Genomic DNA, 20,042 nt, shown 5'->3' with positions numbered 1-20,042 from the left:
CCAGAGGTGAACACGTGACATAGACTAATTTAACCAAGACTGGCCATTCTTGTGATTCAAGGACGGGCATATGATCAAGCTGGTCCAATCAGAGTACAACCCAGAGTATTTGCTGAAACAACTGTGGCAAAGACATGTCCTGTTGGACATTAAAGAAAGGCTGTAGCCTCAGAATCACAGCCAGCTGTCATGAAATCACGAGAGGATCCAACCTTATGATGAGGCTGCCAACAGCAAGGAAACGAGGGGAGACAGAAAGGAGTGGATGCTGGACCCGGCCCTTTACAATTTTCATTTGGGTTCCTGTTATCTCAGCTGACTATCACTGTTACCCAAGCTACGCTGGATTGAGTTTCTTCTTTCTAGCATGCACAAGGCCTTGAGTTCATCCTCAGCAACACACACACACACACACACATGCACACACTCCACACACATAAACTCTTTTTAGATGGTTTACGAGTCTCCTCAATCCTGCATATTTCAAAGAATCTCACTTCTTATTTCTTGGCACAGCCCTGAACAGATACTCTCTGTTCATCCCCAGCCAGCTGGACTTGTGAGGTTTCTTTGGGATTAGACCTTAGAATGAGATTCAGGCCTGAACTGGCCTCTGCCTTACCTGGCAACTTCATGCAAGTCACCTGTGGTTTGGGTTTTTGTTTTGTTTTTTTAAATTAGTTAATTAATTAATTTTAATGTTATGTGTATGAGTGTTTTGCTTACATGTATGTAAATGCTCCGGAGTCATGGTGCAATGCAAGTGGCCAGGAGAGGGTGTTGGCTTCCCTGGAACTGGAGTTTATAGATGGTTGTTAGCTGCCATGTGAGTGCTGGGGACTGAACCCTCATTCTCTGCAAGAGCAGCCAGGCTGCATCTGAGCTTCTTAACAATTGATATATTGTTTGGTGGCTTTTTTTTTTTTTTTTTTGAGACAGGGTCTCCTTGTAGCCCCAGCTGTCCTCGAACTCACAAAGATCTGCCAGCCTCTGCCTCCCGAGTGCTGGAATTAAAGGTGTGCGCCACCACGCCCAGCTCAGCCAGTGTTCTTAACCATGAAGCTCTCTCTCCAGCCCTCTGCCTCCCGAGTGCTGGAATTAAAGGTGTGCGCCACCACGCCCGGCTCAGCCAGTGTTCTTAACCATGAAGCTCTCTCTCCAGTCATCACTTGTGTTTTGAGACTCAACCTTCCTGCTCTATGGAATGGCAGTAGGGATAAGAATAGGTGACTTAGAGGGTGAGATGGCCTGACTCTGTGGTTGTCTAGAACACTAAGCTTCTGTGTGACAGACAGGCAGTTCCCATTGGATACTGAGGATTTAGTCAATTTTGCTGTTTGCTAATCCAGCAAGTATCTGCTGATAGCTTCTGTGTGCCCCACCCAGACACTGAGACTCAGACTTCAAACTTCCAAAGCTGGGTGTGGCGGTGTAAACCTATAATCCCAGCACTTTGGAGGCTGAAGCACTAGGACCTCAAGTTCAAGGAGTAAGGCCAGTTCTTTTATATATATAAATTCTCCTGGCCCTTTCTTTGAAAATTTGAGTTGTGATCTCAAAATCTAAAGATTTCCCAACCCTACTCCTTGACCTCTATGGCTTGTTCATAGTATCACACCCCTCCTCTACAGATGAGTGGCTTTTGGTCCCATATAAGGAGGCATGTGGGTGTGTATTTGAGTGTGAGAGCACCTAAGAGTGTCTCCATGTGCTTAACCATGCGTATAAGGATGTGGAGGGTCAGCGTACAAGCCTATGAATGTGGGATGTGAGGGTGTGAATGTATCTAAGTCTGTATGAGCATCTGAGTCTGTATGTGTGGATAAGTGTTGTGAAACTTTGTTTTCCAGGCATTACATGCTCTTGCTGTCTTGAGATCAGACCCAATCACATTTGTCCCTGTAAGGGTGGGGAGGGCAAATGAGGCTTTACCCCTTCCTGAGGATATATAAACGGGGAGACTTTTCTTTGGTGGTATAGTAGCCTATAACCTGCCCATGCAACCCCAATTAAACTCTGGTTGACCAAGCTAGACTTAGGTGGAACTGTCACTTTAATCTGTCATTACCCTATATGGAGTGAACAGATGCATATTTATGTGTCCCTAGGAAGTCACACAACATTAATAGTCCATGTCAGGGTATGAGCGTGCTTCATGTATGAATGTAGATGGGTCAAGTATGGAATGAGTATTGGGGAGGAGTGAGTAGGGCTGTAGCTGTGTCTGTGTGGATGTGTGCACACTCCCAGTCCTGCACTAGTCCAGGCAGACACATTCTCTCGTGTATGTGGACACACACAGCTCCAAGGGCTGAAGGTGTCTCAAGCTATAAACCTTAATCTGATAAAAGGATGACTTTGTCGAAGGGTCAGGGGTCATCCTTCCCTGCCCTCTCCTGACATGGAACCAGGGACCACCCAGCTAATGGTTACCTCTATTGAGAAGAGCTGCCACACTCTAGGGCTAGCAGCCTGCTTCCAGCTTCAGGCCAGGCCCCTCCTCCTTCTCTCTGCCCCTTTCCAGCCCAGGCTTGGCAGTGACCTGAGCAGATCTGAAGAAGGTGGTAGCTTGACATTCCAGGTGCTTCCTCAGCTATGGGGTGGGGGAGCATCTCCATGGAGATCAGCAGTGGACCATAACTAGATGATTATCAGGCCTCCCAGAATCCTCTCTCCCTCCTCTATTTCTCCCTGGCAACCCTCCTCAGTTCTGAGCGATGAGGAAGCCAGACTGAAGTATCCACCACCAATCAATTGGCCGCAGCTCAGTAGTAAAGTGCTTACCCAGCATACATGAAGTCCTGGGCTCTATTCCCTAGCGCCACCACCAAAAAAAAGAAAAAAAGGGGGAAAAGAAAAAGATGGTTAAAGAATAGTGAGAGGGCACCAAATGGCTTCTTAAACACAGCAGGTTGGAGTTGATCCAAGTGACTGGTGTAGGGCTTTTTCCCTAGGGTCAAGGAAAGGTCACCCTTTCTCAATACCACATCCTATCTCACTCCAAGTGGACACTTTGACAAAGGCAGTGGATAGAGCAGGACTGGGGGTGCTGGAGAGGTTGGGTTAGACATTTCCAATCCAATCTTCGAGCTCCTGGAGCTGGAGACTTTGGTATCTTACTCTCAAGCCTGGCTGTACACTTATCCCTCCTGACATATGTTGACTCATTTCATCCTCACCTCTTACAACCTAAGTAAGTAGGTACCATTACTGCCTTCACTTTACAGATGAAGGAGTCCAAGCACAAAAAGGGAACTAGCAGAAACACATAGGATCCTCACAGGGCTTCATTGAGGATGATGAGCAGCAGCCATTACCAAACCTCAATCAGAAGGATCAAAAAGAAAGCACCATCCTGGAACACAGAAACCAGAGCCTTGGAAAAGGCACACACACACCTCAACCTTTCCCTGCGACCCTCTCAGCCCTCTGACTTCCTCACTATGCCTCACACTTGCCAAAGCCAAATGAAAACCAGGGTAAGAGGTGATATAATCCGTGGATGCTATTCTTCTGGGCACAGAACAGGGTAGAGATTGCAGTCAGGCAGACAGACTCCTATCTGTCCCAAGTCTTGTAGCTGGCAAGGGCCAGCTTACAGCCTAGGAAATCTGGGCCCAGGTCTAGACTGGGATCTGCTGTTCTGCAATGCGGCCCTAAGTGAGCCTTTCAGACTCACATTTTCCTGTATGGGAAGAGGGGGTGTTTCCTTTGAAGCCCTCCACAGCCATGGTGCCAAGCCAGACTCAGCCGCTTTGGTCCTGCTGCTATCCTCTTTTAACTCAAATAAACCTGTGGCCAATGGCCAAAGCTCCAGGCTTAGAGACTCTCCCTGAATCGCTGAGCAGGCCCCACCCAGCTGCTGGGGAGACACACATCCTCTGCCCTCTTAGGGCTCAGGCAGTTACTGGCAAGGCTTCATTCAGGTTTTGGGGGGCAGCATCTTGGTGTCATCTTCCTTCACACTTCCAGCATTCCCTGGGTCCACAGCCCAGGAGCATCATCTGAAGCATAGGTTCTTTCCTCCCTGCCTCAGCCAGCTTCCTCATAGACCCTTCCTTAGGAGCTTAGTGCTGTCTCTGGCCACTGGGGTCTCTATAATGGGTGGAGTAGGCCCTTTTCTTGCCTTCCCGCCCCACCCAACTTTACCTCACTGTTTCACCAAGCTTAGTGATGCCCCACCCAGCCTTTCAGAGAAACCGAATCAAGGAGAGTTAGCAAGCAGGAGGGAGCTCATTACCAGGAATTAAGGAGGAGATATGCCCTGGAGCAAAAAACGAGTGAAGGGCAGGCAGGAGTCACTAGCACCCAGTGGTTAAACTCCAAGCACACAAAGAAATGGATTCAGTAGGGTGTGGTGGCACACCCGTTTAATCCCAGGACTCCCAAGGCTGAGGCAGGTAGATCTCTGTGAATTTGAGGCCAGCCTGGTCTACATAGTGAGTTCCAGGCTAGCCCCAAAGCTGCATAGGGAGACCCTGTCTAAAAACAAAACGAAAACCAAACAAACAAAATACCAAGAAATGGGCTCAGAGGTACATATAGAGACATGACCCACAAGATGCTCACTTAGAGATGCATGAAGACTTAGGTAGTAACAGAGACACAGAAAACCAGAGACTCAGACCAAAGAGAGACAACCTAACATTGAGAAAAAGACAGGCCTACCAAAAACACTGAGAAATCCACACTGGGAAATGCAGACACACAGCCAGGTACACAAAACCAAGCTCAAGTTTCAGGGAGGCTGGTTTCAATTGCAGCAAATCGGTACTTTAAGAAAACACGGCCTGAGGCTGGTGAGATGGCTCAGCAGTTAAGAATACTAATTGTTCTTGCAGAAGACGGTTTGGTTCGAAACCCAGAACCCACATGGCAGCTAACAACTGTCTGTAACTCCAGTTCCAGGGGATCCTACACCCTCTTCTGATTTCTGAGAGCATTGCAGGACACGGGTACACTTACCTACATGCAGGCAATACATGAATACACATAAAATAAAAATAATAAATAATAGCCAGGCGTGGTGGGTGGCGCACGCTTTTAATCCCGGCACTCGGGAAGCAGAGGCAGGCAGATCTCTGTGAGTTCAAGGACATCTGGAGCTACAGGGAGACCCTGTCTCAAAAAGACCAAATAATAATAATAAATAAAATTTAAAAAGAAAAGCAAAGAAAAGAAAACATGGCCTTTAATCTCAGCACTCCGGAGGCACTTGGGAGGCAGAGGCTGGCAGATCTAAATCTCTGAGTTTAAGGCCAGCCTGGTCTACATAGTAAGTTCCAGGTCAGCTGGGGCTGTAGGGAGACCCTGCCTCAAAAAGACCAAAAAAAAGAAAACATGACTTTGGTGGACAGAGCTTGACACTGAAAGGACAGAGGTAGGGCCCTTGGAGAGCCCTGGGCTACGGCTGTCCTCCCATTGGGTGATTCTCCCTATCTACACTGGAAATGAATTATGTGGGATAGAGGAGATAATTTCCTATAGGAAGTAGAGTTTTCCTTCTAGAATTTGCTAACAACCATACTGCCAATTCAGAAGGCATTGCCTGCAGGGGATGTGGGGAGGTGGAAAGCCGGGAGGGTCACACTGCTGCTGCTGCTGCTGCCGCTGCCTGGCTCCTGGTTCCCACTTAATGCCCCTAGCCTTGCCCAGGTCTGACACTCCACCCAATGTGTTTTCCTGAGCCACAGTCTCCTCCACCTTCCACACCTGTAATTGAGGCTCTCTTGAGAATTTCATACAGACATATAAGCATATAAGGTGTTTTGATCAAATCCATGCCCACTCCCTCCCCTCTAACTCCTCCCATATCTCCCCATCACTTTTTTTCTGATAATTTCATGAACTCTTTCTTCTTCTTTTTTTTTTTAATGGGGCTTTTTGCTACTCTAACATTCCCCCCTCTGAAGAGGTAGCCTTAAAATCTTTTAAGGATTAGATAAGAGCTCCCAAATACTTTCAACATTTTTGGCCTTTGGAATGGAGTATGTTGCTAAGAGACCCAAGGACATTTTGACTTTTAGCCAAGAAGCTGGCTACTTTTCTGGGGGGTCTTTTTACACTAACTGCCTAGCCAATTCTTACCTCCTATTATGACACCATCCTCTGAAGAGGTTACCCAGCTTGCAGAATCGGAGCATAGACCGCTCTGACTTCTTCCATGCTGACCAGGGATACAGGGTGAGGCAACTGGAGTACCCCTTCAGTGGGTCTATCTAAAAGACTCCCAAATTGTGTAACTCTTATCACCACGTGGAGGCAGGATCCAGGTAGTCTCAGTCAGTCCCCTGCATTCTCAGCACCTATGCCAGAGGGAGGCCAAAACCCGGCACTCTCTGGAGGTCTGCTGAGAGCTATTCCTCCCAAGATCCTTATAGAGTCAGAGAACACAAGAGCAAGCCACCATACCCTCCCCTCTCAGGAAATCCAGAATGATGGAAGGAATCTGACCTAGATGTTTATTGAATTTGATGACCTTTTTTAGTATTTTAATTTTTAATTTTTTTATTTTATGTGTATGCGTGTATTGCCTGCATGTAGGTAAATGGTGCCTTTAGAGGACAGAAAAGGCTGTTGAATCCCCTGAAACTGGAGTTACGGACAGTTGTTGGCTGCCATGTGGGTTCTGGGATTTGAACCCGGGTCTTCTGCAAGAACAACCAGTGTTCTTAACCGCTGAGCTATCTCTCCAGCCCCCAAATTTGATGACCTTTTATAAACAGCCTTCACTCAGTACAAGCTTCATTGTTTTCAGTGAAGATATACACTGTCTTTCGGCACTTCGGTATGTTAATTCTCAAGCATACCCACATTCATTCCCTATCCTGGGGTGGAGTAGCAAATTGAGGCTCCCAGGTCACAAGGTCACAAGAACACATGGTTCACAGACTTTATAGGTTTTGGTTACAAGGTTAAAAGTTATTAGTTCAGATTCTGCCTATTTTTAATTTTATTTTATGTGTATGTGTGTAGGTAAGTGCAACCAAGTCATGAAATGCCCACAGAAGACAGAAGAGGCTGTCGGATCCCCTGGAACTGGAGTTATGGACAGTTGTTAGTTGCCATGTGGGTGCTGGGATTCAAACCCAGGTCTTCTGCAGGAATAACGAGTGCTCTTAACTGCTGAGCCATCTCTCCAGCCCCTTGTTTTGTTTTTGGAGACAGGGTCACCCTATGTAGTCTTGGCTGGCTTGGAACTTGCTATGTAGACCATGCTGGCCTCAAATTCACAGAGATCCTCCTGCCTCTGCCTTCTGAGTGCTGGGATTAAAGATGTGTGCCACTATGTCTGGTTCTTTTTATTTACTTATTTATTTATTATTTATTTATTTATTTATTTATTGTGTATATGTGTGCATAGGCACACACCAGGGGTATGCATGTGGAGTTCAGAAGACAGCTTATGGGAATTGGTTCTTTCTACCATGTGGAGTCCAAGGATCCAACTCAGATTCTCAGGCTTGGTGGCAGGTACCTTTACTCACTGAGCCACCTTGTCAGCCTTCATTAAGCCCTTTTTATAATTATCTTCCTTTATTCTCTCCTCTTATTAACCTGAGTGTCACAGATAATAAAACTGAAGTCCCATACTCAAAGAGAGAGGCCATCACAGGCATTAAATCTAGGTTCCACTCTTTTTGCAGCCATGACATCCAAAGGTCTCCTACTGGTCAGGATAACTGTGGGATCTGAAAAGCAGGACTGCAGGGGCAGGATTATGGGTTGAAGGGGCCCCAAGGAGGGACTAGTGTGACTGGAATGAAACTGAAGCCACATTCCATCCTAAATTTTACCCTTCTCCCCAGGGTCTGGGTCTGGGAAGGGGACACTCCCTCTGGCTCAGGTCCCTCCAGCATTCCAGACACACCTTTTGGGAGTTGGAGACAGGGAAAGGGTAAAGACCCAAGGAGGAACTGCTTTCTTCCATCCCTTACCCCTCCCTCCCCGCCAGCAACAGTCCTGGCTGTGTGGCTTTAAATACACCATCTACCCTGTCTGGGTCTGTGAAGGCGCTGGGGCACATGGAAGGCAGAAATGAGAAGGGCTTCCTGGGCTCAGGTGTACCAGGCCCTTGGCATCCTGAGTGCCAGCACTGGTCATACAATTCGTGTTTTACTGGGCACAGACATGCCTTAGAATGATGAGACAGAAAAGGACTGGGATAAACACAACAGTGGTTTCTTGGTTTAAGTAAATGACTTTAGATGGGCAAAATGGAGCCGAGTAAGAATAACCTACTTCCTAGGAAGAGGTTCTAAAACAGATCAGGATGCTAAAAGGTGGAAGTTGAACCTTCAACTTCCTGAAGTAGGAAAGCCCAGGGGCCCATAAAGAAGGCAGGGGTAGGAGGAAAGCATTGGGATGCTGTGGTTAAGGACAGAGGCCCTAGAGAACTTAGATGCAGATACAACACTTTTAGACTGTTCTCAGATGCAGAGGGAGAACGATGAAAAAGCCCTATGATTGAGCCCGGGGTATCCCCAAGGACCTCTGTGGCAGGCTGCTAAGGGGGTCATAGTGAAGTCTGAATGGATCTCAAACAGTTGTGGCCTACACGGGACAATACAGGTCCCCAGTCTGATCTCTTCAAGACTCAGGGGACTTACCCCCTCAGTTCATTGGGCAGTTCTGCCTGGGTTAGGGCTTCAAGCCTTCCTTCCTGGGGTGGTGTGAGATGCAGGAACCAGGAAGGTACCCAGGAAGATGAGAACTGGGGAGCACTGAATACAAGCTGAAATTAGACACAAAAGCTCTAATACTGATCCCAGAAAAACAAGCAGATATTTGTAAAATTGACTGCTTTGGCATACATTTTATTTTATTTTTTTATAAAAGGCAAGCTTTAGCATACATTTTATTTTATTTTTTTATAAAAGGCAAGAGTACATTGTTGAGTAGAGGGCTAAAGGGAGGAAAACCCTTTTTGAAGCAGAGTCACCTACCTCTATCCCTAAGACTGTAACATCTCTCTATACATACTTGTATTTTTTAAAAAAATAAAAACAAAAACAAAACCCAGAAAACATGAAACTTACGACCTGGACTTCATCCCTCTCCCAATGCCTACCTTAGAAAGAGAAACACCTTATATAGCTCTTGCTCAGGGATCCCGTAGCTCCATAAGTGAGCTGTGGCACCCCCTTGTCCCAACTCCCTTCCCAAAGGGTAGAGAAAAACACACTCTGGTGCTTTCCTCACTCACAATTGGATGTTATCACCTTCTCCCTTTCCCCTGGCTCCCTTGAACTGCTGAGATCCTTTTTGAAAACTTGGTCCCTTGCCCTGAGTGTCTGGGAAACCATGCACATACACACATGCACACACACAAAAAACCACTGCACAGTCTCTTCCTTTGGGAAACAAAAAGGATGTCTGGTCCTACTGACACCCCACCACTGCTTAAGGGTGGGGGCCTAAAGTCCTAATGGACAGAGTCTAGTGGAAATCCTGGAGGGGGCCATCCAGTAGGATGGGGTCGACAGAGAGCTTCTTAGCCTGTGAGAAGGATCATAAGGGGGCTTTTAAGGAGTGGCCCACACAGTCAATGGATGTTCAAGAGAGCAAGCAGTGGGGGATGGTTGCTGCCCACTCAGATCTGTTCCTTGTGCTTCATGTGGGCCAGCTTCACATTCTCTGCCTCAGTGGAGGGTGGGGGCTGCTCCAGGTGACAACCGATCATAAGCTGGTACACGAAGACACCAGCAATGGACCCCAGAAGTGGGGAGACGATAGGTACCCACCACCAGTGTTTGCCAGTCCTGGAGGGCAGCAGATATAGGTGGTCAGAGGTGGGTAGGGCAGGCATTGAAAAAGCGGGCTACATAAGCTGGGTGGGGGCTATACTCACGTGAAGACTTCTGAGCCCCAGCCAGCCAGGGCAGTGAAAAGACGAGGGCCAAAGTCACGGGCAGGATTGACAGCATAGCCGGAGTTGAAGCCCATGGAGGTGCCAATGACCAGGACCACAAGGCCCACAGTGAAGGCCTCCAGGCCACGGGGGACAGGGTTGTTGTAGGGGTCAACAATGGCCAGCACACACACAATGAGGGAGGCTGTGCCTATAAACTGGGGAATGAGGAGAACAGGGTAAGGGCCAACTCCCTCCCCTGCCCTCTGAGCTTTCCCTTCCTGTTTCACCTTGGTCTCTAAAGTAGGGGTGCTAGGATGTTTGTAAGCACAAGAATTTGTTGGAAAGCTACATGATTTATTTTATTTTTTGATGTTTTTGAGACGGGGTCTCCCTGTAGTCCCAGCTGGCCTGGAACTCACTATGTAGACCAGGCTGGCCTTGAACTCACAGAGATCCGCCTGCCTCTGCCTCCCAAGTACTGGGACTAAAGGTGTGCACCACTATGCCCGGCACTGGAAAGCTGCATGATTTATAAGGGCCTGCCATCATGTTCTGAGGTTGAGGTCACCTGCCCAATTGAGAGATCCTACTACAATCAAGGAGTACTAGCCCCCAGCCAGCCTGGTCCTCCCTCGTACATTCCCCTCAAATGCTTCCATCCCATACCTGATCAAAGAAGCCATTGACCGTGTCCAAGTGTCCAGAAGGGTAGGTAGCAAAGATGCCAGCTGTGCCATTGGGGCCGGAGACGATAAGTTCGTTGTTGGCAAAGCCCCAGATTGCATCTGGTGACAGATTAGACCCAGAGTGAGTAAGGGCAGAGTCTCCCCTCTCAGGCCTGTTCTCCCCACCCTCCCAGGGGTCATGGGTGAGCATACTACTCTGGAGGCACAGGGGGTGGGGTGGGGTAGGGTGGAGAGTCTGAGATTCTGTTGTTGCCCAACTTGTTTCTTTCCTTTTGTGTCCCCCATCTGGGGCCTGCATGTGAATGACTGAGTCATGAGCCCAGGGCCTGGGCAGGCCCCAGCTGTCTGTCATTAACAGGCTTGGTGCCAAGAAGTCCAGAAAGAGGGAGAGTGCAGTGGAGAAGGGCAGGGTGGAGAAGACTTACCATAGTACAGCCCAAAAACGATCCCAGCACCCAAAAAGGCTCCCAACGTCTGAGCCAGTGCATAGATGGGCAGCTTGATCCAGGGCTCACGTGCCAGGAAACACATGGCAAAGGTCACCGCAGGGTTCAGGTGGGCTCCTGGGGAGAGAAGATAGAACCTATTAGCCATAGCCCCACATGCTCCTCTTCTCTAGGGTGCAGGAAGGCTTCTTGGCCAGGATGGCAGTTGGACTATGTCACAGGCTGGCTCTGATAATCTGATTCCAAGGTGAGAGTCAAAGGTTCTGTCAAGTCTCTTCCACCCTTGTCTCCCAAGGGCCCAAAGCTGAGAAACTGTTAGGACCTACACTTGGGAATGCTCCCTCGCTGCTCCTCAGAGGGACATTCGTTAGAAATGCTGCTGAGGACTGGGGGTAGGGTTAAGGCCTTACCAGACACCTGGCCAGCCACAAGGATGGCAAGGGTAACAGCAAAACCAAAGGCCAAGTTGATCGTGAGGAAACCGCCATGGGTGCCCCTACTGAGCACCACCTGGGCCACGGAGCCACATCCAAACATCTGTGTGAGAAAACAGAACAAATGAGGTCCTATTGAGGCTCAGCAACTCTCACACTAGACAGAAGGGGAAGGGGAAGCCAGTACCTTTGCCTGCCTGCCACTAATGCTGAAGGTCCTCCCTGGAATGTAACCCAAATCCTTTATGCTGCAGTTGAATACATGCCCCAGAAAAAGAAGGAATGCCCTTTATCCATTTAGGCTCCACAGCAGGGTCCTATGGAAGAGCCTGGAAGCAGGTCTATGACTGGGAGCCCAGAAGACCACTGAATCATTTTCATTCATTTTTCTTGAATCTCAGAAGGGAATAGGGGGCTATCTCTGAAGCAGTTTCTGCCCCTGTCCTTCAGGCCTGGCTCATGGAACTAGGAAGCACTCCTTTACCCTCAGCCCCACTGTTCCAAAGAGCTCAGGTCATAGTGGAGGTGATGAGGGACACAGAATGGGAAGATGACAAAAGTAAGGCTGAATCTGCTTCTCTTAAGTCAAGGATATCTGAGCACCTGGCCCTCATCATGGTCCTCAGCATCCTCATTCTCCTAGATTTGCCTCAGTCTCTGCACCTCCCCTCTCTACCTGCCCTGGCCTCAGGGGTCCAGGTTTCCCTCCTGGATATGCAGAGTCCTAAACACAAGGTGAGGAAATAAAATCAGTTAGAAACTTTCTACTTTGGTTGGAGGGACTAAGAGGGATTAGAGTTCCTGATGTTCTGCAAGTACAAGACATGCTATATGTTCAAACGTGAAAATAAAAAGCTAGCTATTGCCCTAGGGCTGGAGAGATGGCTCAGCGGTTAAGAACACTGACTGTTCTTGCAGAAGACCCAGGTTCGAATCCCAGCACCACATGGCAGCTAACAACTGCTGTAACTCCAGTTCCAGGGGATCTGATGACCTCTTCTGTCCTCTGTGGCCATTGCACAACATGGGTGTACTTACATACATGCAGGCAATACATGCATATACATAAAATAAAAATAATAAATAAAATTTTTAAAAAGCTGTTGCCCTGACCCTCTAGTGCCCCCAAAGTTGCTCCTGTCTCCTCTCCCACTTTTCTGTAAGGAAAGGTGCTATGCTGTCCCAGCAGGCAGTTTCTGAAGCTGTGCTCCATTTGAATGGATCAGTGCCTGTGTACTGAGTTGTTAGGAACTGATTATCATCACTCAGAAAGATGAGGACACAGGAGAAGCCAGTGGTAGTGATGCAGGACAAAGGTGTGCGGGCAGGTGAGAGCAAAGATCAGAGATTGTGAGAGTATGGAGCGGGGCATGTGGAAATCTGGGGCATTCTGCCCAGCGAGGCCCAGAGCTGGTTCTATGCCAAGAGGCCTTGAAGGGAGGAGTTGTCAGAGCCAGTTCCACCACCTTGGGGCTAATCTTCCTCTTCCTTCTCTACCCCCTAACCCCAGGTTCTTGGCCAGCCCCCCCATAAGGTACCTACCACAAAGGGGCTTCCCTCACCCTGGAGCCAACCTGTCTTCTGCCACTACAAGGTTCTAGGTCCCCAACAAAGACCAATACAAGCAGGCCTTCAGATCTGGGGGATCCCCTCTGGTGGGTGAGGGCCTGCTTGCATAGGTCTATATGATTCCCCAGACCTGGCCCCTTCTGTTTGGTCAGCCCTTGAGGCTCTGCTTTCCCCTGACACCTGATAGCTCACATCTACCTGAGTCTGAAGACTTCACCACAAATCCAGCACCCTTTTTATGGTCTGGGGCTGTGATCCTGGGGCTCAATGTAGACTGTTCTTTTCCTAGAGGAGTGGATCTGAGACTTTGAAAGGGATAAGAAGGCCCCTCTATGAAAGTAGAAGACATCCTCCCTTCTCCTGGCTGCTCCAAAACAGGTGGCTGGACTTATGAATCAAGATAGGAAGCAGGGGGGAGGTAGGAAGCTGATAAATGCCTCCCTCCACTCCCTTCTTGGCAGAGGGGAGAGAATGGGGACAGCTGATAGGGCCACTAGTCTATGAACTCAGAGGCAAGTCTGGGCCCTCTTCTCCCCGTGGGGACTGCTCCACCACCATCAGCTCTACTTGCCCTTTTACTGATCTATATTTCCTAGGAATGGGGCTGCTACGAAACTCAAGTAATCCACTCAACTGCAATGAACAACTGAATTCAGAAAAGAAAAGAAAAGAAAAGAAAAGAAAAGAAAAAAACAGGGGAAAACAAGTATAGCCACATCAATGGCTGAATTTCAGAGAAACCGGGACAGGAAATACACCAAGGAGTACACATAGAGTCACCCAGGAACAACTCAGAGTAAAACTGATGTAACTAAGGACTAACGGAAGGAAGGCCTCTCATTCAGGGAGCCCGATCTGCACAGAAGTTGGTATCATGTGGGTGACCTAGGGTCTGAAGACGCAGGTGGGTGAACTGATTTAGGGCGGGCCTGGTAAGGGCCTGTTTCCTTCCAGTCTTTCTTCATGATATTCCTTTCTTCCCACCTCTCTTCACAGCCTGCGCACTCTGCCCCCACCTGGGGCAAACAGTCCTCACTTCGCTGCAACTTTTGGACTTTCTGAGGCTTAATTATTCATTAGGGGCCCGGACACCCAGGACCCAAATAACCTAATAGGGGTCCATTTGTCTCTGCCTCCATTGCTTCCTGGGGGTGGGGCTCTGGAAAACTGCAGGACTGTGGGAAGCAGTAGGAGCTGAAATTTCCACACTGCAGGGGCGACCCTTTCCGCAGCCTGTGGACTAGGTCACCAGTGGAAAGGCAGAAGAGCAGAGCTGTCCCTGGTGACTAACAGCTGTCATTCGCACAAGAGCCAGAGCTGTCAGGGATTGGGTTTGGACTGTGGGGAAGAGGGCTTTGGAGGTCAGCTTGACCCTAGGGGTTAAATCTAGGGGGCAGAGCCCAGACTGGTCCAGGCTGTCTTGAAACAGCCCCTCGGGTAAATAAGGAATTGGGGCGCACAGGGACTTGAGGGAGAAGGGCTGCCCGATTCCCTCCACTCACCACGAGGATGAGGGTCCCCAGGCACTCCGCCAACGCCTGGCGAAGCAGCCGGTAGCGGATGTGCAGCATCTCCCCACAGCGGTTCATCAGCTCCTTCTGTCGACTCATGGCAGGAGCAGGTGGCGGCGGTCAGGCGGGAAATGGAGTGCAACAGGCACCGTGAGCAGCAGCCCCGAGCCCTGGCGCAATTTATAGGCACCCGGGAGGTCGGCTCCGCCCACCGGCCCCGCCCGCCCAGCCCTGCGGGGGCGGAGTAGCGGCCACCACCCGCCGCCTAGCCTAGGGCGCTAGTGGGGACTCTGGGTGTAAGAGCTGGAATGGACGGTCTGGAGAAGGTTCGAGGGTGGTATGGCCCTGGGGGCACTTAGAGGTGGGAAGTTAGGGGCTGAGAGAGGATTGCAGGGCATGGGGAAAATACAATGAGAACAAAAGGACCTCTAGAAACGGGAGACCCCTAGGGCCCATTCACACTGAGCCCTGCGGGCATCCCATCACTCCAGCCGGGGGCCTTCCTACCTGTCCTCAGAAGGGAAAGGAACCTGCTGGCTGACTTCTCAGTCACGTTCTCAGTCAGGCAGCTGAAAAGAGGAGGCTGTGGGCCCCAGATGGAAAGAAACCATCTTACAGTCCTTACCCTACTGGGCACCTGGGTGCTGAGTGCCAGTCAGAGTTCACTAGCCCTCCCTAAGCCCTAGGAACATGTGACATGTCACATGTTGCATGTGTTGGCCAGTTATGTCCAAAGCTATTTCCACATGCTGTTTGTCCTGTGTGCCTGGTTGTGCACATGCCTGTTGAACATAACTAGGGTAACTGGACTTTCACTTGTGGGCCTGTGTGCACTGTTCACATAGCTCTGTTTCAATTGTCCTGACATGCCATATGCCACATCATGCCAGCAGGGTTACTTCCAGCTCTTTTTAACTCTCACCTTTCCCACTGTGCCTGATCTCCTGACAAAGAAATCTAGCCCTTTAAGTGATTAAGCTGGGGCCAAGAGATGGTTCAGCAGCTAAAGTGTTTGCCATGCCAGCCTGATGACTTGCATTCAATCTCCACATAAAGGTGGAAGGGGAGAGCCAACTCCACAAAGCTGTCCTCTGATTTCCACACATGCAAAGTGGTGTATGTGTCCACACATAATCATATACATGCACAATAATAATTTTTAAGGAGATTAAGCTGGAGCCATGTATCATGGCACATACCTGCAATCCCAGCACTCAGGAGACTGAGGCAGGAAATCAGCTTATGCTGCGCTACATAAGACCTTTTTAATACAGGATCTCCTAGCCCCAGCTGGCCTAGAACTCACATTTTAGACTAGGCTGGCTTGGATCTCACAGTGATCTGCCTGCCTCTGCCTTCTGAGTGCACCACCAAGCCCAACATAAGACCTTGGTTTTTTGTTGTTGTTATTTTTCTCTATAAGACCATGTATTTATTTATTTTTTATATGTATATGAACGTTTTGTTTGTATGTGGTACAGGCAGAAGAGGGTGTCAGATCCCCTAGAACTGGAGTTATGTACAGTTGTTAACTGCCATGTGGATGCTGGGAACTGAACCTGGGTCCTTTGTAAGAGTAGCCAGTGCTCTTAACTGCTGAGCCTCTTCTCCAGCCTCCAAGACCTTGTCTTGAAGAGAAAGTTTGCCAGCTATTTGGGAGGCTGAGGCCGGAGGATCCCAAGTTTGAGACCTGCCTGGATACAAAGTGAGTTCAAGGACAGCCTGGGCAACTTATTGACACCCTGTCTCAAAAATACCTGGGGGAAGTAGTTCAGTAGTACAGCACTTGCCTGGCAGATGTGAGGCTTTCTATCAATCTCCAGTACTGTAAAAAAGGGAGGGGGTGTGGGAGCCAGGTTTGGTAGGCAGGCCTATAATCCCAATTCTGGAGGTGGCAGGAGGACCAGGAGTTCAAGTCTAGGTCCACCTACATAGTAAGTTTGAGGTCAGACATGAGACTCTGTCTCAGGAAAAAAAAAAAAAAACATGAAGAGAGAAAGAGATTAAGCTGACCGAATTGTGCAAATGCCAGCTCCATCAACCAGAGGGGCATCACAGGGCAACTTTTTCTCAATGCTGAACTTCAGTGCTGAGGATTAAAAGCCAGATGCTGGAGCATGGCATGCTAAGCACGTTATTCTACCTTTGAGCTATATCCCCACACCCAAGGCTGTATTTATTTACTTGTTATTTTGGGATTTTTCTTTGTCTTTGAGACACAGTCTCAAAGACTATGTAGCCCAAATTGTACTTGAACTCACTATATAGTCCAGGCTAGCCTCCACTTCTTAGCAAACCTCCTACCTAAGCTTCCTGCCTAGTGCTGGAATTAGAGTCATGTACCACCATATCCATCCTAATGTATTTAATAGGAAATTGGACCTATGGTGTCATTCAATGGTAGAAATACTTACCTGAGTTTGATCCCTGGCACCAAAAAACATAATAATAATAAAAGAATCATCTAGAGACAGGGCTAGTGGCCTTAGCTCTGCTCTCATAGGGTTGGGAGAAAAGAGTATTTTCACCCCCAGTCTGTATGGAAGCATTCATTGCCAGGGAAGACCAAAGAAACTGTTTTCCAGAAGGTCTTAATATTAACTGAGTGGACTAAGGGCTCTGGGGTCTTGTCCCTTAAAGAATGGCTGTCAAAAACAAGGATTACCATGTGCAGAGTATGGTGAGGAATGCCTATAATCCCAGCATTTAGGAGATAGAGACAGGAAGATTAGGAGTTCAAGGTCATTCTTGGCTACATATCAAGTAAGAGCCCATCCTGGGCTATGTGAGACCTTCCCTAAAAAAAAAAAAAAAAAAAGGTACTGAGATGGATCAGCAGGTAAGAGCACTTATCCCTGAGCCTGATGATCTGAGTTCAAGTCTCTGGACCCACATGGTGAAAAGGAGAACTGACTCTTGAGTTCTCAGAGCTGTCCTCTGACTTCACATATGTACCAGGGTGCACGCTCTACCATAAATAAATGAATGTAAAGTGCTGGGTGTGGTAGAACACGCCTTTATCCCAGGCTCTTGGAGGCAGAGGCTGGCAGATCTCTGTAAGTTCAAGGCCTGCCTGGTCTACATAGTGAATTCCAGGACACCTGGGGCTACAGGGAGACCTTGTCTCAAAAAGACAAAACAAAAACAAAAAAAATAGATACATAGAAAACTGAGTGGGTGGATGGAAGGGTGGATGGGTGGATGGTTAGATCATAGTCAGAGATAGAAGATAGATGATAGGTAGGTAGGTAGATAGGTTATTCACAGGTGGATATTCATAGGTGGATAGGTAGCTAGGTACATAGATGGCTAGATGATAAATAGATTGATAGATGATAGACAGACAGGCACATGATACATAGATAGATAGGTAGATAGATAAATAGATGATAGATAGATAGGTAGATAGATAGATAGATAGATGATAGATAGATAGATAGATAGATAGATAGATAGATAGATAGATAGATGATGGAAAGAAAATGCCGGACTTGGTAGTGCATGTCTTTAATCCCAGCACTCAGGAGGCAGAGGCAAGAGGATCTCTGTGAGTTCAAGGCCAGCCTGGTCTTTATAGGCAGTTCCAGACCAGCTGGGGTTAGGGAGATGTTCTCAAAAAACAAAAAAACAAAAAAGAAAAAAAAATTAGAGAAAGAAAAAGGCAAAGGAGTCTCAGTCTTAGAGATGAGGTTTAGTAATACACAGAATAGGTTCACAGTTGTACAGGTACATACATGTATATACATATATGTACATACAGGTTCCTCAGCTCATAATCATACTCTTGCCTACAGACACTGAGCTTAAGGGATCTTATTTACATGAAAGCCAGCTCATAAGCTCAAACATAGAACCCATACATGATGCTTCTTGTAGTCTTTGCCCAGAGATGCGCCTTTCCCAGACACCCCCTCCCCGCTGGGCTGGGAGGCCCCATGGTGAATCAGGCAGCCATCACTGCCTGTGACTCAAGGCAGAACCCTAGACTCCTGGTGCCAGAGTTCCAACCACAGTCTGTGGAAATAGGGGGAACATCCCCTGCCAGGCTGCCCTCTGCTCACCACCCTACTATCTCAGGTAGTCCTGAAAAGGTTGCACAAGGCACGAATTCCTCAACATGAAAAGAAGCTAGGAACCCCAGGCCAAAGCACACCATCCTCACCCTGCTCCATCCTGGGCCTGCTGCTAGCAGAGACTGACCTGGGAGCCAGAGCAGCGGGGAAAATCAGGGGCAGTTTTACTGCCAGCAGGCACCATGAGGGCGCTGTACCATCCATTTGCACTCAATGCATAGGAGTACCTGAGGGAGGGAATAGGCAGGTCATAGCACAACCTTGGATATGTATGGTATGTCTCATTTTCCTCAAGCACCATTTATTTATATATGAGTAGCTTATACATTCACTGTGTGTGTGTGTGTGTGTGTGTGTGTGTGTGTGTGTGTGTGTGTGTGTGTGTGTGTGTGTGTGTGTCTATAATCCTAGGGCTGCAGCTTACCATAGAGCATTGTGACACCCTCCATTATTATAGACCCATGCCAAGTCACATGGCTTAGTAAGTAAAACAAGGCTTGGATCTTAAGGACCTTATTCCCTTTGTCTCCTCAATCAGGGCCCTGTACACAGGATGAGGCCTGTGACTCCATGTAGTCCCACCTTATTCATATCCATGACCAGGGTATTGGAATGATTAGGGTCAGAACTGGGAAAGTGTAGATGGATTGGCTTCATACTCCTTAATGAATGAGAGAAGACCCCATTTGGAGGAGAGAAAAGATGTGATGCCTTCCAAAGGCCCCTTATTCTTGTCAGCTCTTCTTTCATGGAGAGGGACAGGGGATGCTTGTATAGAACTGCTAGGCTAGCCTGAGTGTGGGCAAAGGGGGTTCCCCCATTTATTATTATGCTGAGCAACTCTTTGGCATGTTTCTCAGTGCAGTCAGTATGATTGGCACCCCCTGGCACTGAAGGCAGAAGAAAGCATGGTTTTACAGAGAAGAGGCAGCTTGGTAAGGTCCCAGCCCTTTGAGTCACACAGCATACCTGGGTTCCCTCTTGCACTTTGGGAAGGACAGTAGGCTGCCAGCCAGCTCCTCTGGTGCTCCAGGGAGGCAGCAGAGGAGGCCCTACCTCCTCCCAAAGTGTCTTGAGCAAGGCCTGTGTCTCACCTAGGCAAAAAGCTGAGCCAGGGAAGGGGCCTAGGCAGTCCATCCTCCAGTGGAGGCCATGACTCCTTCAAGGTTGGAGCTAGACAAGTGGATTCCCAGCCTAGGGAAGGGCTAAAAATGCAAGTCCTAGCCTGTTGGACCAGAGGGGCTGGCTGGGGTCCTTTAAGGGGTGAAGATGACATACCCTTCATTTCCCACCCCCCCAAATATTTTTTGCTTGAATGAGAGCAGCCCAGAGCTGAGAGATATCTCAGTGTTTGAGTTCTTGCTGCTCTTCCAAATGACTGGAGTTCCAGCCCCAGCACCCACATCAGGCAACCCACAATTGCTCAAACTCCAGTCCCAGGGCATCTGACACCCTCTTCTGGCCTTTTCT

The 20,042-nt window shown here is 48.5% G+C and overlaps 1 protein-coding gene across 2 annotated transcripts; it reads right to left on the bottom strand.

The window, feature by feature from the left end:
• Positions 1-8,812: 8,812 nt before the first annotated feature.
• Aqp3 (aquaporin 3 (Gill blood group)) lies at positions 8,813-15,092 on the bottom strand. Of its 2 annotated transcripts, XM_029567965.1 has the most exons (7): positions 15,007-15,092; positions 14,491-14,586; positions 11,396-11,522; positions 10,965-11,102; positions 10,520-10,638; positions 9,851-10,068; positions 8,813-9,761 (listed from the first exon to the last, which is right to left on the bottom strand). In XM_029567965.1, exons 2-7 carry the CDS (start codon positions 14,575-14,577, stop codon positions 9,593-9,595), a joined length of 858 nt encoding a protein of 285 aa, XP_029423825.1. In that variant the 5' UTR covers positions 14,578-14,586; positions 15,007-15,092; the 3' UTR covers positions 8,813-9,592. The 2 variants fall into 2 exon arrangements, with proteins under 2 accessions (XP_029423825.1, XP_008840693.1); XM_008842471.3 differs by lacking the exon at positions 15,007-15,092 and having other exon boundaries at positions 14,491-14,641.
• Positions 15,093-20,042: the final 4,950 nt, after the last annotated feature.

The sequence above is a fragment of the Nannospalax galili genome, unplaced genomic scaffold (genome assembly GCF_000622305.1).
Source record: "Nannospalax galili isolate Female #2095 unplaced genomic scaffold, S.galili_v1.0 scaffold341, whole genome shotgun sequence".
Classification (NCBI taxonomy): Eukaryota; Metazoa; Chordata; class Mammalia; order Rodentia; family Spalacidae; genus Nannospalax; species Nannospalax galili.
Note: the sequence above shows the minus strand (reverse complement) of the source record. Positions and strands in the feature narration are given on the sequence as shown.